Source organism: Rhagoletis pomonella, unplaced genomic scaffold, assembly GCF_013731165.1.
Source record: "Rhagoletis pomonella isolate Grant_MI unplaced genomic scaffold, Rhpom_1.0 Rhpom_scaffold_00004, whole genome shotgun sequence".
NCBI lineage: Eukaryota > Metazoa > Arthropoda > Insecta > Diptera > Tephritidae > Rhagoletis > Rhagoletis pomonella.
In genome coordinates, this window is record NW_023458558.1 from 53,694,143 (window position 1) to 53,715,294 (window position 21,152).

The following is a 21,152-nucleotide window of genomic DNA, read 5'->3' on the forward strand; positions in this document are numbered from 1 at the left end:
GATAGTGCCATCGATATTTTGACAACTCTACCCTATAAAGCGAAGTGAAAAACTTCAATTGAAGTGACCGCGGCAGCCAGGGCGAATTAATATAAGGTGAAAGCAGGAGTACAAAAACAAAACATTACATGTATTTTGTTTTTGCTTTGGTGGCATAAACTGTCAAAATCTGTAATAGTGTGTGTAGAAATTCAAACAAAATTTTTCAATTTAATATCAGAAGCCGTACGGCGAAACACATACACAAAATCAGCTGAGCTAGTAACACCACCTTATATAAATTCGCCTTAGCGGCAGCACTGTGATTGACAAGCCGCTTGTGCTGTGTATTTCGCTCTTTAGTAACAGCTGTTGGCGGTGTTTTTGCTGATAAGAACAGCTGTAATTGTGAATGTGAAAAAATTCGTGGGACCGTGGATTTATATTTAAGAATAAATAAATAAAGGTAGTAATATTAATAATACTGATTTTTAGCTTTTAAATAATGTTGTATAGTTAGTAAAGCATATGCTGCATTTTATTATGCAGTTTATGGTAAGGATTTGTCTACGGAAAATGCACAGTTTGTTGTGTAATGAAGGGAACTAAGGCAAGAATTAACATGATGGAACATATGTATAGTGAATCAAACTAAATTCAAAAACGAAAGATTCAGGGAACCTTATCCATATGCAAATAAATATGCGTGTATGTAACGCTGGGAAGCAAGCTGTTGTGGTGGGAAGAAAGAAAAATATGTTCCGACCTTTCAAGTGTTGTCAGTGCAAAAGTGTGCCGCCAAACATTTATCTTCTCAAATGAATATCGGCAAACGAATTATTTCAACGGACTGATTAAGGTAGGTAAGTGATTTCCCTATTACATCTAAAACAAACTATTGTAAAAAATGGCTTCCACATGAATATCGCAGGCGAGAAAAATTTAGCCTTAACGTTTGGTCGGCTTTAAAGAGCACATGTATGACATCCGAAAAGAACTATTATCTATTTTTCAAAACGCAGCTTCGGCGAGGTAACGTCATGTCTGGGTTCCAACCGCAAGACGAAAAGTTTATTTATTTATATTTTTATTTATTTTTTACAGTCTGTTAGACTTATATTGCAACAAAGATTTAACATTCTTATAATTAGATTTAGATTTAAAATGTTAAATATTAAATACAAAACACAAAATGCTCTACGGAAATTTTTAAATAACATTATTTCTTTATCACTGCAATTATTTTATGTCAATATAAACGCATGCAATTTTCTGGAAGTTATGTAGACGGTTGGAAAGGCCGAGTTTCCAATCCGCGCTATTCTTTTTGGGTTACTCCATTTATTGATATCTCCTGGGTGGTCGAAAAGACCGAGTTTCCGATCCACCCAGTCGCGCTTTCGTGACGGTTGGAAAGGCCTAGTTTCCAATCCGCTCGTTTATTGTTTATTATCTAAGGGTCTAGGTAGTCGGAAAGGCCGAGTTTCCGATCCGCCTAGTCTCGATATCTTGGTGGTTGGAAAGACCTAGTTTCCAATCCACAATATTGTTGATACATCACTATCTTGTAGGCTGCGTTCTACAATAGTCAAATAGCAGCCGCTTGAAAAGAGTGATAGTATCACAATTTTTTATAGCCTCTGGTAATTCATTGAAGCACTTTAAGCCTTTATAGAAAATATTTTTTTTGTCCACTTCTGTTCTATACTTCGGGAGTCTGAAGCTGTTATTCTCTCTCAACAAATATGTATGCGTCTCATTTATATATCGGAGATTATCACTAAGATAATCCGGCAGGTTGCCCTTCTTAATATTGTACACAAATTTCATAGCGTGGAAAAAAACTTGTTGCTTCACGCTTAACCAATTCAAGGTTTCAAGCATACATCTTGTTGGTGTGTCGTACGGTTTCTTGAGGATGAATCTCATCGCTCGGTTTTGCATTTTTTGCAGCTTATCTACATGGGAGTCCCCCGCTAGGAAGAAAATCGTGGGGCAGTATATAAAGTGCGGTTCTACTATTGACCTGTACACCAACGTTTTATATCTTCTTCACAAGTACTTACACGATCTCTTTATAAGGCCAATTTTTTAGCAATCTTGTTGACTGTATACTCAACGTGCTCATCAAACTTTAGTTTGTTGTCTATGTATATTCCTAGGTACTTGACACTTTTCACCTCTTCGATATTTTCATCTTTGATTTGTAATTCACGGCTTATGGAGTCAGCATTTGCCGCTCTGGAAAATACCATAAAGTTAGTCTTTTTCACATTCAGTTTGAGTTTATTTGAACACAGCCATTGATACAAAGAATTAAGATCATCTTGCATTTTGACAATCGCATTTGGTAGTTCCCTATCACTGATCGTTAACAAGGCATCATCCGCAAAGAGTTTTTGAGTGTTTGAGAGAGAGTTTAAAGTAAAGAGACAAACAAAAGAACAAAATTTACTTGAATGGCCAGCTTCCCAAATGTCGATTGGCTGGAAAAAACGAAGCACAGATCGTCAAATTACCACGACGGAGGAACTAAATAGGCGTCATCGTCGAGGAATTGGACAAGTTGACTTGATATTTATTGAAAAGCTTCAATTTAAATATGAAAGAGAAGCCTTTTGAATTTATTTTATGAAACGTTGAGTGCTTATTATGAGGGGTTCCCGCTTAAATTATTAAATTAGGAGATCCACTTGAACATTTTCTTAGACTAGTATTGCCCAGTTGTTGAAACTCGCTATCCTTTATTCATATGCTTTTTAATTTTCACCAATATTTACTCCTTTATGTGAATCATGATTTTGAAGTCCACCAGCATACGAAAAAATATAGATCATTAGCCCATCTACATCTACCTCACTAATTTATTTAGGGTGGTGATATACATATGTAGGTACATACAGTTAACAAAAAAAAGGTTGTACATTGAAGGTACTCATCTTCACTAAAAAAAAAAACTTTTACACTAAGTCCAAAATGATAAACTGGTTAAAAAGTTAATAATTTAATACAAATTAGTATAAAGTTTAGCAACCTTCGGTATCTGGCATGGCTCTAAGCCTTCAATGCAAAGAAGTTCCGGATAATATTTTGGGGTATATTCTCCCATATATCCCAAAGGGCACTTTACATTGGAAAATTGAAAGAATTTCGTCACGGGCATAACGATTCCTGCTTTCTGCATTGTCTTGAACTCACAATAACTTACTAAATAATTACGTGCTATATGTTAATGGAAAAGCCTTACATGATCGGGAATCGCTTAAAATGATATAATGAAATGATAAAGTGAAAAAATTTAATTGTCGTCGACATTCAATTTTACATTTCCACTTCACCATTTCAATTAAAATATAGTTCATTCTCAGACAAACCCCATATAAACCCAAGTTTAATAATTTGTAAAAAACTACAAAAAAGTGCAACAAATTTGCACCTAAATTTCAAACTTTTTTCTCGGAAGTGTTAGAACTTTTTTGAGTACACAGTTTTTTAGCTCCTTCGATTTTAGTCCGATAATGTGCAAATTTCAAGTGGCTACGAATTACCGTTAATTTTTGAGATTTTTTTGTCGCATTGGCTTCCAAATAATGAATAAACTCAATTTATTCGTATATGGAAGAAATCCGCAACACCTTTGGCGAAAAAAATTCTAAAAAATCAACGGTAACTTTTAGCCACTTGAAACTTCCACATTATCGGACTAAAAATGGAGGAGCTAAAAAACTGTGTACTAAAAAAATTCTAACACTTCCGAGAAAAAAGTTTGAAATTTAGGTGCAAATTTGCTGCACTTTTTTGTAGTTTTCACCAAATTATTAAACTTGGGTTTATATGGGGTTTGTCTGAGAATGAACTATATTTTAATTAAAAATTCTTAAAAATAAATAAATAAACATAAGTGGCACACAATATCACTTTGAAATAGTGTGCTATAGATATGACCGATACTGTATATTTATCGATTTATTAAGAGATTACGAATAGAATCATGTATAAAACATAGGTGTGCCCATAAATTAAAAAATTCGGCTTTTTTTTTTTGAAAGTGTTCCTGTTTTTTAGAATTGCTCATATAAATATATAAGTTTTGGAAATCAAATATTCGTAATCAGTTTCATTACAATCCAATATTGTTTTAAAAAAGCCGTCCGCCATTGAATAACTCAGAGCGAGGGGAGATCAGTATGCTTGCATGTATGTATTTTATAAAAAAAAATATTTATTGATTCAAAAAAGGTGGGTAGGCACTGTGGCCAATGGCAGCTATAGGTGAGTACCACCTCTGCATGATTGTAAGTCAAGCAGAGCAGTACATAGCATGCATTTAGGCGCCCGGTGTTAGCAGTCGCCTAAATAGCCATATTGGATCCCCATTTTGAATTTTCAAAATTTAATACAGGTTTCGAAATCAGCGACGGCGAATGCGCCTGGATACCTAGTTTCATAACAATCAATTTTTTTAAATAAGTCGTCTGCCATATTGGATCCGCCATTTTGAATTTTGAAAAATTTATATATATTTCGAAATCATTGATATAAGCTTCCGTTGAAGAAATTTTGCTCATATGAGCGCTTTCTGAAATTTAATACTTTCGAAATACAGCCTTTCCATGGGCGGGTGCCCAAAACAGACCAGAAAGCGTTCCTCACGCTAGAAAAATGGGTACACCTTCCACTTTTGGATCGTAACTATCTTCTTCTTCGTGCCCCAAACAGCCCGGACTCTTTTTCCGGGAAGAAATGAGCAAGAAGCAAATTTAAAATAACAGCTGTTTGTGTACATCCGATAGAAAATTTGTTTAACAACAAAAATGGAAAATAGCACTAAAAGTTCAGAAATGTAGGTATTTGCTAAATTTATTAGTTATATAGTTATTGTTTAGAACTGATTTATGATTCCGAGCACGAAAAGTGTTTTTTTTTGCGTTTCTCACGCTCTGGCCAATTTTGGCACGGGTTGACACATTTTTGACACTTGTGAGAGAGCAACTTATTTTTACGCTCTAATTACGGAAACAAAACGGAAAGCGTGTTGAACGAACCTATTGTCAAACAATACCGAATAACAATAAGCTGACAGTATGACACTACATAGTCACGCGTGATCTTCAAAAAAAGCGAAGGAAAAAAGGTCTAGATGGATCACCCGTTACAAACAGAACCATATAAAACATTTTTAGAATATATGTTCTTTATTCAGAGCATCATAAAAACATTACAAGGTAAAACCATTTAGAGGCAGTCTGACGTTTGCCAGCAATATAATTTTAAAATTCAAACCCATCGTACATTTCCATAAGAAAAGCAACTCTTCTTACCGTTTTTTTTTTTTGTTGCATAGTCCGGGCGACTTCGGGCTAGTGAAAAGCAAAAATCACTCTCTTAAAGTTGGTCTCAACAGCACGAGAACAAACCAAAATAATAATTTTGCTCGTTAAAAGAGTTTGCTTTGGAAAATGCTTATCTTCTTTTTTACATTCTGTATATGAAAAAAATTTTTTGTTTTAATTTTTTAAAACAGAAACGTTGTTTTCAAAGTATCAAGCAAATTTAACTACTTTATACATATGTAAAGAGTTGAAATGTTGATTACTCATTTTACTCGAAATGTTGATTAATCATAAAACAACGTACTCAAATATTTTTGTTTTTGGTTAATCAAAAATCTTGATTACTGAACTTTTGAGTAATCATAATTTCCAATTAATCGAATAATTGAGTTATTTACTTTATGATTAATTAAAATTTTGAGTAATCAATTAATCGCACAGCCCTAATAATTGTAGTTGTTTTCTATTCGTTTCCGGATTCGGAAAATTGTACGAGACCGCACGGTCGGCAAAATTTACGTTTCTCTGCTGTCTGGGAAGGGAGTAGACAACAAATATGTAACGGTATGAATAACCTTTATATAACAACTGGCGCCACCTTTAGCCATTGTGTGTCTCACCTTTAAGTTATCGGTGAAATTTTTATTCATTACCTTCTTTCCGAAATCCTTGCTGTACGTACGTATGTAAATGCACAAAAAATCAGCCATGAGTGAACAATGCAAGAAGTCCTAGCGAAGAAGTTAATCTTCCTTGCATTCTCCTTGAATGATTTTGCCCAATACAATTGGAAACGAAAACATTTTTTTTTTGCTTTCTTCGCGTTTTTACTATATACATATGTATGTATACTAGGCGACAATTTAAAGTACACAGCTTTTTCTAATATAATTATCACAAATATTTTCATGAAGAATTTTTTTCATTAATTACACTATGCGACAAAATCAAACTTGTTGGAATACTAAGTTAATGGCTTTTTCGTGTTTAGCTCAAATAAGAAAGATATCCTTAATTTAATCCTTGCACACAATTTATTGATTAAATAGGTTAGCTTCTTGAAAAATATTCTTAGAAAATACTCATATAAAGGTTTTTGATACGAGGAATCCATTTTGGAAGTTCGTTTATTATTGGCTTTTCGCTAGATGGCGCTGTAGGTCAATTGTATTGAATTTTCCCGAGTTCTTTATTAAAAAAATCAGACGTGAACTGATTTTAAACGTGGCAACTAATGTTTTGAATAAAAATTAATTAATTTATTGTATTTTGTTTTATTCCTTTGCCTACTTTTTCTTCAAACTTTGCTTTTTATTGTGAAGAATTTTCAAAGTTATAGCTTGTATTTACGTCATCAGCTGTAGCCATTATCCAACAATAATGTTAATATTTTCTTTCACAGTCAATCATTTTTTTATTAAAATAACAAAGAAAATGATAAATTGCTGTTATCAAAAGCAGACTAAAATCTCAGATCTGTCGAATGGCAAAATTACACTCTCAAGCGAGGGTAATAAAACAATTATGAAGATGATTTTAATAATCGAAATAAAAAGCAAAGAAAAGGGAAAATTTTAAAAAAGTAGACAAAATAATAAAAGGAAATGCAATAAATAAATTAATTACTGTTTTAAATATTGTTTCTGGTGTTTAAAACAGATATTTGTAATACGAATAATGTAAATTTCATATCGCCACTGAATTTTTTTTTAATGGAGACCTCCAATTCTAGTATTTATTTGAAAAAAAAAAACTCAATGAAATTTAATAAAATTTGCCTATAGCGCCATCTAGCGCAGAGCTAATAAAAAACAATCTTCACAAATGATCTCCTAGTATCGAAAACCCCATATATAAGTGTTTTCTAAGAATAGTTCTCAAGAATTTAGCCTAATTACTCAATAAATTGTGTGCAAGTATTCAATTAAGGATATCTTCCTTATTTGAGCTAAACTCGAAAAAAGCCATAAACTATCGCTTGCATTTTGTTTTACTCAATACCGATTTGAGCTGTATATATATAGTTCATTCTATAATATAAAACACATAAATCAAAGTTTCAAACCTTATACAAAATTCACAAAAATTCCAAAAATTGTCACCAAAATTTTCAACTTTTTATTAGGTAAGTTCAAGTTTCAAGTCGTTAAAAATTACCGTTGATTTTTTAGATTTTTTTGTGGAGGATGTTGCGGATTTCTTCCATATAAAAATAAATTATGTATGTTTACTCGTTATATGGAAGCAAATGCGTAAAAAAATTTAAAAAATCAACGATACTTTTTAGCGACTGGAGTTTTACTAAAATTGAATGAGCTACAAAACTGCATATTTGAAATTCTGAATAAAAAGTTGAACACTCTGATGACAATTTTTTAATTTTAAGTGAACTTTGTCTTAAGTGTGAAACTTAATAATATTAATATATTTTATATTATAAAATGAACTATATTTTCATAAATAATTAATGCAAAAAAATTGTTTTTGAAAATAATTGTGAATATTATATTAGAACAAGCTGTGCACCTTAAATTGTCGCCTAGTGTATATATGTTTGCGGTTTATAAGTACATACATATGTATATACATTAGAGTGGCCCAAAAACAATAAAGTCGGAATTTTAATGCCGCAACCCCCTACCTCTATTTTTTTATTTTAATATCAAAAAATATTTAGGAAGTGCTCACAGCGCTCAAAATTTTCCACAACTATGTTTTTAACGAATTTTACAAATTTTACACAAAGCCGGCAAATAGTTTGCATGAAGAAATTAAATCTGGTAAGTTTTATTAAGATTTTACCTGATATACGGAATAAAATGCACTTGTCTAAATAAAACACAATGACCACAACATAGCCATGTCGATTCGTTAACATTTTCATGTTTCTATTTTGTTGAACAAATGCTGTATTGAAAGTAAAAAGGTATTTTGATGAAGGCTTTAATTCAAAATTTGCAAAACCTACATATGTATGTACATACATATGTATGTATGTAAGTGTATATTTCAAGCACATGGAATGTACTTACATATGTATATTCCGTAGAAATCTTAAAAATACATATTTACTTTGCAAAAAATTACAATTCAAAATAAGCAACCGCAAATTAATTCTCGAAATTGGCTAACACGAATCGATGAGTGAACTTAAGCCACCGCCACCAGCGCTTCCGTTTGCTTGCTTGTAATAACTCCGCTCATTCAAATTGCCGTAGTGATGATTTGTGGCCAGCAGTGGCTGTAGCTCCGTATGTGTTGTTGTTTGTGTGTTAAAGTTGGCGTTAAATGTTGGGGGTGTAGCACCGACTATGTTGTTGCTGGAAGGTGTAAGTGTATGCGGTGTTATCGAGTTTCGCAGCGTTTGCTGTTGCGTTGTTTGTTGCAACGTTGGTGGTGGCGGTACAGGCAGCGTGCATGTTGTTGTTGTTGTTGTTGGTGGTTGTAAAACGCCACTATTACTATGGCTGTGCTGTTGGTAAAAATTCTGGTGAAGATTCGTTATCATTGGCATGGGGGGTGGATAGCTCGCCGCTGTGTGTCCCATGATTGTGGTCATAAAACCATTGGCCACGACAAAGTTTCTAAAATAAAAAAAAAAATAAAAAACGAACGAGTAGTTAGTTTGCTACTTTGGAAATAGCGGATATGTATTTAGACTAGATATATATATGCACATACATACATATGTATATATGTGTTATTTAGGGCTAATTAGGCCTAAGTGTGCGCATAAATGTCGTTAAATTAATTTCGTGTTAATTTAATTGTTAACAATAATTTTTAAATATGACAGTTTTTACTTCCGTTTATTTTATGCTCCAGTAGTTAGTTGCTAGTGGTGTAAAAGTATACATGCATGATGTACAAACATATATGTATGTACATATGTATGTAGGTGCTGTGATGGGTGAATATCTAACAGCTGTGTTTTCAAAGTCGTGGCTGCCAGCCGAATCGAATCAGAATATTGTTATTTAAAAAAAAAGCACCCCATTTTTTATAAGTATTTGAATCTCAGATAGTTACGTTATTCTTTTAAATTACTTGAGCATCGATTCTCTTTATAGCCAGACGTTGATCATTTATGCTGGAAATGCCTATTGAAGGAGCTTACTCTTTGACTTTAAATAGCAAAGGATCAGTTTTACCACAGAAGTTTTTAGTCAAGGATCTCATGAAAAAAATATTATCCAAAAAGTAAACAAAACTACTGTTTTTTGCTTTAAATAAATTCCCCAAAGAGCCCCATTTGAAATAATTGAAACGAATATATGTAACATCAAAAGCAAAAAACATCAAAAGCACGAAAATTTGGTTAAGAATTACAGTGCACGCTTTCTTCTTTTGTATCTAGTAGTTTTTTTTTTTAAATTGGTGAAAAAAAAGCATAATAAAGAAACCAATGTAGGTATTTAAAGCACAGAAAAAAAATGTTAAAAGGACTATGTTCTCTTTGACGTACGTCAAAGGTCAAGTAGAAGCGGGAACTTGTATGACTGACCACTAATAGCTCGATTATATAGCTTAAGAAGTAATATGTTCAAAGACATTTTTATCAAAGTTGATAAATATGACATTTGACCAGTTTTGTTACACAAGTACTCCCACGACCACAGGCAAAAATATTGGCTACAATTTGTAATTTTGTTTGCCATATATACGTCTTATCGGTGTACTTGCACAACATTTGCATTCGCAAAAGCTCCGCCTTGATACGAATTGCGAATGCGAAAGTTAAAATTAATGCGGAAGCTCCGCGGTTGCGAATGCGAATGCGAACATTCGCAACAACCCTGATATGTACATATGCATTAGATTGTACCACCTTACAAGCAGACAAAAAAAGTTCGCCACTCAGTCTAACGTATTTTTGCAAGGCAATTTCCAAGGTTTTTGTGGCCTAACCTAGGTTCGTCTTTTTACTTTTTCGGTAACTCCAACATTCGGCAATAATTTTTTTTTTTTAAATACATCTACTGAAAAAATCTAAACACATACTTCCTTAGCAAAGGTGTAATGATTTTTCTCTTCTTCTTCTTCATTATTGGCGCTGTAACCGATTAAGCGATTTTGTCCCGAGTCCAAAACAGCACGCCAGTCGATTCTCTTCTGGGCCAACTGACGCCAATTGGAAATGCCAAGTAAGGGCAAGTTCTTCCCTACCTGGCCTTTCCAACGCAGAGGAGGCCTTCCTCTTCCTCTGTAACCACCATCGTCACCCGCGTTGAATACTTTCAGAGCTGTAGCTGTCTGGACACAGCTTGATGGATATTTGTATGCTGGAACCTAGTACTACACACTACCATGTCTCGGGCCCCGGCGAAGTTGATCAGCCTCAGTCCAATATGGAACGACTCGTCCTGAAGGCTGAATTCTCTGATAGTCCTATTCTATCCTATTCTCGGGGCATATTGTGTGTGTGGCGTATTGTAAATGCCTGAGCTATGGTGGATTTTACAGGTCTAAAGCCACACTGATAGGGCCTAATCAATTCGTTGACAGCGGGCTTTAGTCTTTCATACAATACGCTCGATAAGTCTTTGTAATCTATACTTAGAAGACTGATTTGGCGGTGGTTGGCGCGTATGGCGATGTCGCCTTTATTGTGGATTGGGCAGAGCGCACTAAAATTGCAGTCGTCGGGCATGCGTTCTTCTGACTATATACATGCACAAGAGTTGATGCATACACCTTACCAGCTTCTCGCCCGTGCTTGAATAGCTCAGCGGTTTTCAGCCGCGTCATTGCTTATTAGTACCTCGTCTGGGTCGGACGGTGCGACATCGACTCAATAGGGTGGAAAAGTATTCGCTCCATAATTTAAGAACGTTCTGGACATCGGTTGTTGTTCTTCAGGAGTTAGCCCTGAGAGTCAAATACTACATACTACCATGTTTCGGGCCCCGGCGAAATCGATCGGCATGGACATGGGCGAAGATGAGCGACATGTAGAATTTCGCTTTGATTCTGATTGTGGCTAGACGTTGGTCCATCACATCTCCAGCACCGGTTTTACACTCCTTTACGGGACAACTGTAGTAGACATCGCAAGACTTCACGTTTACCGTGCCTTGTTCCGTCCATCGCATTTCTTGGATGACGGTGATGTCAGCCTTTGTGTTCCCGAGGACATCAGCCAGTCGGACAGAGACACGTTACCCATCAAGGGTCCGGTTATACCAGGTGCATACCCTCCAATCATATTCCTTTATATATCTGCCGTGGTCGTCATCAAGGGAAGGGGGCCTCATCCGAGGCATGTTTTTCTTTTGTGGGGTTCTAAAGTGGTGGGACCCAAATCCAGCGCACGCAAGGTTCTACGCATTATTCTTTATTCGGACGTAGTGAGCTGAAATTTTAACCGTACGCAAAAGAATTACTTTTGCCCACTCGAAGGTGAATGACAGTCAAAAAGCTTCTCCCACTTACTTTGACTTCTGCGCACGTTAAGGTGATAAGAACTGAGATCTTATGGATAGGGAAGTACTAGAACGGGGTGCTTGAGGTCAATGAACCTTGGAAAAAAGTGTCTCCTCAAGACGAGGACATCGATATGTAATACTTTAAGATCCGATCGAATTTGGCTTTGAATCGAAATACTTCTTTAGCAAAAGTTTAATGCTTTTTGGCGAGCTTTAATTTACTGACATTAGGGTGGTACGTTAAGGTGGTAAAAACTGCGACCTGATGGGTAAGTACTAGTACGGTGTACTTGAGGGCAATGAACTTTAGAACAAAAAAATTGTCTCCTCAAGACAAGAACATCGATGTATAATACATACTATAAAATCCAACTGTAAAAGCCGAAGATATGGCGAAACATTTAAATATGTTCGATCAAAAAAATTGTTCGAAATTGCCTTGCAGAAATAATTTAGGGCCGGGAGTCGGTAACGATAACGATGCTTAACCACAGATTAGTGTTAACCAGACATTGAGTATCGGGCCTTAGACTCAGGGGTGTACGGCGAACTTCTTTTTGTATGTTTACTGCTTGAACTTAGTATTAAGTTTTAATGTCACGGATAAGTAGGTTCAAGGTTCAAATGTCAGAAACTGAACAATACAGGTAAAGGGTATTGAATATTTATTATAAGTCATCGGTCTACATTTTAAATAAGGTTTTTCTAGTAATTATTTAAAATTTAAAAATCCATAATTTCATTAGAATGACAAAATTTTTATTCGACCATCAACCATACACTTTATTTCCTTACCGATATTGCTGATCGATTTGTGCCTTCTCGATGCGTTTATCCTTCGCACGACGATTTTGAAACCAAATCTTTATCTGCGTTTCGGTAAGGCGCAATGTTTCAGCTAATTCAAAACGACGATTTCTCGAAATGTATTCGTTCCGATGAAATTCCACCTCTAGACGCAACGTCTGTTCTGTGCTAAAAGTAGTGCGTTGACGTCGTTGACGGCCTTCTTTTCGCCGGCGGCGAGCCACTGAAACAAAGGCGAAAAATAAAAGAAACATTTTTACAGTTCTAGCCAAAAGCAAAGGAATGATTCAATCGAAAAATTGGAATAAAAAAGTTAAGCTCTACTTATAACACTTGCTTGTTTACACAAAATTTCCCATTACATGTGTAACTGATATTAAATGGACATAGAAAAAAAAGCCAATACTCGTATTAATAAAAAATACCAATGATTGTATGTGCAAATGTGTGCATCTACTTATGTATTCAAACCGTAAAACATCCCCTTTTTACTTATTTTCGTTTTTTTTTTTTATATACATGTTTATGTGGTTAGTTGTCGAAAGTGCACGCACCGGCTGCAGGATGCCTACAATGAAGATATTAAATGAAAATTAATCTCTCGTTTACGCAATCAAAACATATTTAAAATATGATTTACTGTTTTCCGGCAGCAATAATATCCTTATGTATAGTGCTCCTCTATTGGCATTAAATAATTGTTTTGTGGAGAGCTGTGCGTGTCGGCCAATGAAAATGATAAACAACTAATTAAGCCCTCAACCAGTCGAGCATGCCGCCGCAAATGCCTTACTCTCGTCGCTTTTACAAGCGCGTCGTCGCATTACATGTACTACATACATAGTTTAGCTGTAGTTGGAATGCGCCCACAATAATCATGTCTGTGCTTTTCCCCCTCCTTGGCTTGCCTGCACACGCTTGGTTGCCGCTCCTGCTGATCCGGGAATTTTCACACAATGCAAACAGCTGTGCTGCCGAGCTCATTGTTTACGCTGCCAGTGCATTATTACAGTTTATGCTATCTTACTAAAAAAAAATATACTAATATCTGCTCACAAGTGACTAATGACTAATTTTTTGCAAATATATTTGAGTATAATTTTAGTTGGATAAAGTGTGACGGTGTGTAAATTTATTATACTTCTCTTTGGAGGCGCATTTGTTGAATAACAACAAAATTAGTTGCCAATTTTCAATTATTTTACACATTTAAATATATGCACATTAGAGCGCACCACCTTACAAGAAAACAAAAAGAAAAGGTTCGTCGTACACGCCTAGGTTAGGCTAGGCGCAGAGCATGGAGCACAAGTAGGCTGGAAAAGCCCGTTGGCATGCAGTTTCCAGGAATTTAACCTTAATCTAACTGTCGTTTCACATCCACGGAAGAACTTAGGTTTACGCCTCTAAGCACTGGAAGGTCGAGATTTTCCAATTTTCTTTTCCACGTAAACAAGACTACAAGACAAGGGATTGACAGCAAAACCTTACAAAGCGCACCATTCATCAATCTTATTCAGGATTCTATATGTCTTTGCACAAACCGTTCTGAGATATTTACTTGATGACAGTGCACATCATACGCGTAAGCTAGGATGCGAACCAAGTCTTGCATTTCCGTTACTAAGGAACACCACAAGAGAGGCATCCTCTCCCCAACCTCTGCCATGGTACAAAGGCTAGCTTCATCTCTGACGGTCAGCAATCATGATGTGATTCCACCTTATAATGTTTTCGTCCACACCTTGTCTTCTGGCCGCAGAGCACATAGAGTCAAAGGTAGGGTTGTCAAACACCCCCTCAAAATCAGCAAAGACTCTCATTGTAAGCTCACCTGCTTCCAGCTCCATATTGATCGTTATTACAAGGTCAGGAAGGGCTGATCACAGGACTTTCCGATTTGGTATGCATTTTGACTTTTGGGCATAACAGGTCAGGCTGATTGGGCTGAAGCTTTTTGCAAGCGCATGTGCATCCTTTCCTGATTTGGGAATTAAGACTACCCTTACTGTACAGTAGGGTGATAAGAACTGAGATCTGGTGGGTAAGTACTAGAACGGGGTACTTGAGATCAATGAATCTTTAGAACAAAACAATTTTCACCTCGAGACAAAAATATCGATATATCATATTTTAATGTCCGACTGTAAAAGTCAAAGTTTTTTTTCGTTATTGCCTTGCATAAATACTCGTACTTTGGACTCACATCGTACGGCGAACTTTTTTTTTCCTGTACGGTCTAATGTTCATATGTACATACATACATGCAGGCATAAAAAGTTGTTAACCCCCAATTAAAGTACTCATCACAGTTAAGTTTGTCCTGTTTTTAAGTTGCGCCAAGCATATTTTGTAATTTGATCTGCTGCTCAGCGCAAAGTCAGCGTGTTTGCAGCAAATCCTGGATATGTTTTTTTGGTTTCCTTTTCATATCAGTTACAGTCTGTATTATTTTTTTGAATGAGTTCTCTTAATCCGCTCTACGTTTAGGTTTATCGTTTTTTCAATACTTAAAAACGCTGGTGGTGTAGGTCCGCCTTCAAACATACGTACTTACATGTGTATATACATACATATGTACATACTATGTAGGTATGTATAATTGTACGCTGAAAAAACTCATTCTACTAACCGGTTTTACCGCAAAGTGTAAGCGGAAAAACCGCATGCATTGCCATATTTAGTGATCCTTTTTTGCCAATCCTTTTCCGATTCGATTTTTTCGTCTGCTTTTGTACACCTTCATACCTAGGAATTTTCTTAAGTTTGTTATGAAATTTGATATAGTTGCATTTTTTTAGTCGCCCATCGTTATATCTTAAGCACATTTTTTTTCAAGTAATTATTTGTACTGATATGACTTTTTTGCACATCGCACCTGTGCCAAATTGCGTGTGAGAAATTTTCGCCTTTTTCAAAAAGACACATTTCCTGATTTGCAAACGATCACTTCCTTCAAATTGTCCTTATTGATTTTTTATTTTTTCTTATTTGACTAGAAATGTATCCGGCATTTCGCCTGGTTTCCTCAAAACCCGCTGTGTGGCTGAAACCGTTGCCAAAAGTTGTGATTAGTCGACAAAAGCGGATGCTCTCGCAGAAACCAGAAAGCATTAAGGTGGGTCTATTGTTTAGTACTATTTGTTTTGATAAGCAAAACAGTTCACTTGAGCCATTTCTGTCTTTCCAGTTGCCCCCTACGCCAGAAGCGTGTTGCCTGGCTGGGTGTAAAAATTGCGTTTGGGTTGAGTATGCGCATAAAATTGCGGATTTGATGTCTGGCTATGATGAAAGGGCAAGAGGAATTATCTTGAATAGAGTATCAGATCCGGTGTTGAGAAGTTTCTTAAAAGTCGAATTGAAAAGCATCCTTGAACAGCGAGAGGGCGAAAATATCGATAAATGAAGAGGTAAACACTTTTGTGGAAAAATGTATGTATGTACCAGGGTTGTTGCGAATATTATTCCGAAATAAAAGACCTTTCCGGATAATAAACAAACCTCTTATCCAAATTAAACAAGTTTGGTATCAAATGAAAGAGGAGTTATATATATTTAATTTGGACAGGCGGTTTGTTTATTATGAGGAAAGGAGTTTTATTTCGGAATAATATTCGCAACAACCCTGGTATGTAGCATGATTAAATAATACAAGGTTGTGTAGTCTGTGACAGCTGAAATTTGACACTCCTTTATCTAGATTTGTATTTTGGAAATAGAGGAAAGGGGAAGAATGTGATCGCCTTTTGCGAAAACGGTAGTAGAAAGGTACTAAAAAAGTAAGCAAAGTATACAATTAGAAGTAAAATGTGTTGTAGTAATTATATGTGAATTTGCAATATATTTGGTGTTTTAATGGATATACTAAGCAATACGTAAAAATGTCCATTTTTAATTTAAGTTATTCGTCATTTCCTAAAATAAATCTAGTATACCGACCGTTCAGCTATGCAAAAACGAAAAATGTAGATCAACTTTTTACGCTCATTTCAACCATGTCAAAATTATTTGGCGCAAGTAAAAAATAAAGACGTTTTAGAAGGTTAAATTTAAATTTTTGGATTTTTTTAAATATTAATATATATACATATATATATAATATAAATAATATCATATTAATAATATAATATAAACTAGGTACATAACCGACTACAAAACTAATGACGTTACCATAAAGATAATAAATTTATCTTTCAGCTGCTGTATATAATTTCAAACCAAAACCACTGAAAAAACGAACAAATGTGATTTTTTCATGAAATAACCTTTTTCGAAAAAACAAACTTGATAAAATTGACGTTGGGATAAAGAATTCTGAGATACGGGTCCGTCGTATGGAACCCAGAAACATTATTATTCGCATTAAACAATTTGCCTTGGTATTCGACATTAAAGCTCCCACCGCACAAAAGCCGCTCGAAGCTCATATATTTGCCACCGCTTCACAGCCGTAGAGAGATGCTCGGGGTTTTGTTCATGATTATGTTCTTGAACGGGATGGTCAGTAGTCCCATTCTACTAAACTAGATCACGTTTTGTATTCCTTCAAGACCCTCTAGACTTTGCAAGCCCCGTTAAGCTAAGTATTTGTAGAGAAAATTTTGAAATGCATGATGCTTTTCGTAGCTTATGCCAGGACTTTAATAAGCATTCCAACTATTTTGACACCTCCGACTCACTTTTGATCATTAAGAAAACTTTACTTGAGATTTTGAATAAATAACAAGTAAACCCTTACACGTTTTTGTCGAAAAATGTAGCAACTCGTGTGATTTGCTCGTATGTATGTATATAGGAAACTGCTCTAACGGTTTTGATGGGATTTTTTATTTAGATAATGTGGATGCGCACACTTTCCTGGTTATCAGGTTATCTAATTAAATATTAGTGGTATTGTTGAAATATTAGTGGTACAGTTGACAACAGTCGTTGCTTGAGCCGATCTACTCCTTCGCCAGATTGCTAGGCCACTTGCTCAATTTGGTGAATACAACTGTTACTTTTTTGTAGTGTATTTTACTGTTGTAAACTGAATAAAAAAAATTACCACATAACCAGATAACCACACTGGTGTGAAAAACCACAAATATTTGCATTTTAAGATTATTTAGTTAGGTGTTATCTCCGAAAATATTCGCAAAACGTTGACACCTATTAAAAATTAGTTAAAAACTAAATAAAGCATCATAATATGGGTATCCATCAAATATTTTTGATTACACTTGCCACCTATTATCCATCGTGTATTTCTTGAATTTTTTGTTTAAAAATTTAAAATACAATATTACTCTTTATTGGTACTAAAATGAAGCTCGTAAACAATGCTTTGCTTACATAGCAAGCGTTACTCCTTAAGGTATTAGTGTAGGGTTGCCACTTATTTTCGATTCTACAGAATTTAACTGAAATAACTTTATAGGGATATCAAATGAAAGGCATTTGTGAGAACTTTAATCCAGAAATGTTTTCCTTGAGGAGTGGCCATGTTTTTGAATGCCACTTTGTATCGTAGATACTAATTTCAACGAGCATTTTTTAATAATAATAATAATAATGTACATATGGGTATGTCCAATCTGGCGGTACGTGACGATCATATGACAAAATGTTAAACAAAAAAAATTGAAAAAGGTTTTTCTAGTTTTGCGTAGCAATCAAATGGCCCCTTATTCAGTAAAAAATATACAACTGTTGGCAGTGACGATTCAAAGTTATTAGTAAACATACGCGCTGGTGTGACGTTACAAAAAACAGAAGTGGATTTTGACTTGGGTTACAAAATTGCAAAACAAAGCGAATTGGGCTAGACTATTTGTATAAACGTTTTTGTAGTAATATTGGAAATGTTTAAGGTTGATTTTATTTTTAATCAGCTGAATTATCTGACGTGGATTACCTGGCGTAACGTTATTAAAATTTCCATTGTAAAAGTTTTGTTAACATGGTTCTTGAAAGAATTTTTAACGGGAGAAAACATGCATTTTATGTCGAACGTACTTTTTATTTTGACGGCAGCGCCACCAGCTGTTGCATTTTTTGCACATCTATTATATTATTACATTTCAACTAAACATGCCAAATGTGAAACAAATCAAGAGCATAAATGCGGTTTTTCAAAATATCTCGACCCTGGCGCCACCTAACGAGACCATTACGTCGCTGGAATAATGAAATAGTGTAACATGAAAAGTATAGTTTTGAGAAAAACGAATTGGAAGTTTTTATAAACCATTACAAACCATACGAATACAATTTCAGTTTTCGGGAATAAATTAGTGAGCCAAAGAGATATTTAAGAAAACTAAAGATTTTTCTAATAGATTAAAGGATTGTCTATCCAATGGTGCAATTATCGAATAATAGTGTATGTGGCATTTACACTGCTTCTTTATTCGAGCGACGATTAGTTAGATTTAGGACTCTTAATTTTTTTACGCGGTAGAATTTTCGCTGGAATCACCCATATATATATATATATATAAGTATATATGTATACTCAAAATATGGCCTACATATTTCTTAATATGGTTGCCACCTAATTTTTAAGGTCAGCATTTTTTTGTTTATTAGATTCAAAAAGTAAAAAACTTTGTTAAGGTTTGTTTCCCAAATTTTCTTTTTCTAGAATTCTGAGGTACTGAGTTGGCTAAAATATTGACGATAATTTTATTAATTAACATTGTTTTTTCATAATTTCAATTCGTCTGGAAATTTTTTTATGTGTAACATGCATAACTTTGGACCACGTTTACCGATTTCTATAATTTTTTTGAGGTGGTACCTCAAAGGTGGTCCCCTACTAATTTTGGTAAGATCCGATGATTGGATCATGTAGAAATTAACGTGATTCCAACATTTTTATGTGCCAAATGAAGTCGGTTTTATTTTTTGCTTAAAAACTATTGGTTTTATTTCACCGTGCGACAATAAATTGTACACACCGAAAATTGCACTGATTTTTTTTATTAATTTTTTTAAATTAAATAAAATTTGAAAGTCAAAAGTTAAAAAAAATTCGTGACGTCAGAGAGAAAAACTAAAAACGCAGTTTTACTATAGTTGGCCTACAGTTCCGTGACTATATTGATTGCTTCATGTGTTCCGATTTTTTTTTGTTTTTGTCGCACGGTGTTTTCATTTGGTTTTACTGAATACTGGGTACTTCTTAGTCTAAAATATTAACGCATTGATAATATTTTTTTATCGAGATACACAAACACTTTCAGAGATATTCAGTAAGAAAATTTCAGTTTGTATGGGAGGTGCCACACCCCCTTTTCTGATAGCCCTAAATTTCTTCCATGAGTATGAAATTGATTTTATATACATACATACATAAGTATCTCGATACCAATTTCCAGTACAGTTCTATAAACACCTCCAGAGGTATGCAACATAAAAAAAATCAATTTGTTTGGGAGTTTCCCCTTTTCCAATATTATTATTTTTTCTCGATGAGTATTGAATTTATTTCATATACATACACACATATCTGCATACTATGTATCAATACCCTACCACAAATATTTGAAGAGATAGTGGTGAATATAAAAATTTTAGTTAGTGTGGGTGAAATATTTATGTAGTATGAAAATTTCGATTTGTATGAGAGGGAGCACGCCCCTTTGATATATCGAAATTATTTTCAGCTTATGACCATCCCGGGAAAGGCTGCAGTAAGTGTGCCAAGCGGTTTAGGGCGCAACTGTGAACATACAGTATCGGTCAAATCAATAGCAACCCCATTTCAAAGTGATATTGTTTGTCACTTATGTTTTTATTTATTCTGAGGAATTTTTAATTAAAATACAGGTCATTCTCTCACAAAACATTAGTTCAAAACTTTTTGGAAAACAAAGAATTTAAAAAACTTTCATCCAATATTTAAACTTTTTTCTCAGAAATATGAGATCTTTTTTGAGTATACAGTTTTATAGCCCATCCAATTTTGGTTTAATAATGTGCAACTTCAAGTGGCTAAAAATTGCCATTGATTTTTTAGAATTTTCTTTTGACAAAGGTGTTGTGGTTTATTTCCATATACATGTTCGTTATTTATTCGTTAACTCAACTGGGAGTCGGTCAGAATAAAAAGTCCTTTTCTTGTAGGGTAATTTCCAGCACATTTAAAATTACAAAAAAGTTCTTCATATATTTGTATTAGCTGTAAGCAGCTCGATAAATCGATAAACATATTTTTTTTCCGAAAATTTCTCCAAAAAGTAGGATTTTAATTTTCCGTTAAAAAAATCGCACCACTTAGTAAATTTGATTCAGCTAAGGAATATTAAGCAGAAATTTTTTCTCCCTAAAAATTTACGTAAAGAATGTCACCCTAAAAACTCCCCTGGTTATGAACTTTCCCCCTAACACTGTTCGAAAGTTACAGTATCTACAAACTGCCAAATGTTTGTTACGCCTCACTGTAAAAACGGCTTTCTATAGTCAAACTCGGTGCTCATTGCCATGCTTTGGTATTAAAAATATTATTAAAGTTAGAAATTAAGATATAGCTCCATACCCAACTCGAATCTTCATGCAGTCTCGGTGTATACATATATGCAACGTAAATACATACGTATGTTATAAGTACGTACACTAAAATTTT

The 21,152-nt window shown here is 34.6% G+C and overlaps 2 protein-coding genes across 4 annotated transcripts; one reads left to right on the forward strand and one right to left on the reverse strand.

Moving 5' to 3' along the window:
• Positions 1 to 352: 352 nt before the first annotated feature.
• LOC118737789 (oxidoreductase-like domain-containing protein 1) lies at positions 353 to 16,015 on the forward strand. Of its 3 annotated transcripts, none has more exons than XM_036468547.1 (3): positions 353 to 842; positions 15,544 to 15,662; positions 15,735 to 16,015. In XM_036468547.1, the coding sequence occupies exons 2-3, from the start codon at positions 15,546 to 15,548 to the stop codon at positions 15,948 to 15,950; spliced, it is 333 nt and encodes a 110-aa protein (XP_036324440.1). In that variant the 5' UTR covers positions 353 to 842; positions 15,544 to 15,545; the 3' UTR covers positions 15,951 to 16,015. The 3 variants fall into 3 exon arrangements, with proteins under 3 accessions (XP_036324440.1, XP_036324439.1, XP_036324442.1); XM_036468546.1 differs by having other exon boundaries at positions 353 to 838; XM_036468549.1 differs by having other exon boundaries at positions 353 to 445.
• On the reverse strand, positions 8,340 to 14,159 carry LOC118738259 (homeobox even-skipped homolog protein 1). The gene is made up of 4 exons (XM_036469185.1): positions 14,089 to 14,159; positions 13,099 to 13,112; positions 12,533 to 12,767; positions 8,340 to 8,896 (listed from the first exon to the last, which is right to left on the reverse strand). Exons 1-4 carry the CDS (start codon positions 14,157 to 14,159, stop codon positions 8,440 to 8,442), a joined length of 777 nt encoding a protein of 258 aa, XP_036325078.1. The 3' UTR covers positions 8,340 to 8,439.
• Positions 16,016 to 21,152: the final 5,137 nt, after the last annotated feature.

Bases quoted from the DNA above. Each gene is read 5' to 3' on its own strand.
- LOC118738259 (XM_036469185.1), bottom strand. From the start codon at position 14,159: ATGCAAGACTTGGTTCGCATCCTAGCTTACGCGTATGATGTGCACTGT. The intron at 8,897-12,532 runs GTAAGGAAATAA...TTTTTATTTTAG, and splicing joins CAAATCGATCAGCAATATCG to AAACTTTGTCGTGGCCAATG.
- LOC118737789 (XM_036468547.1), top strand. From the start codon at position 15,546: ATGTATCCGGCATTTCGCCTGGTTTCCTCAAAACCCGCTGTGTGGCTG. The intron at 15,663-15,734 runs GTGGGTCTATTG...CTGTCTTTCCAG, and splicing joins AGAAACCAGAAAGCATTAAG to TTGCCCCCTACGCCAGAAGC.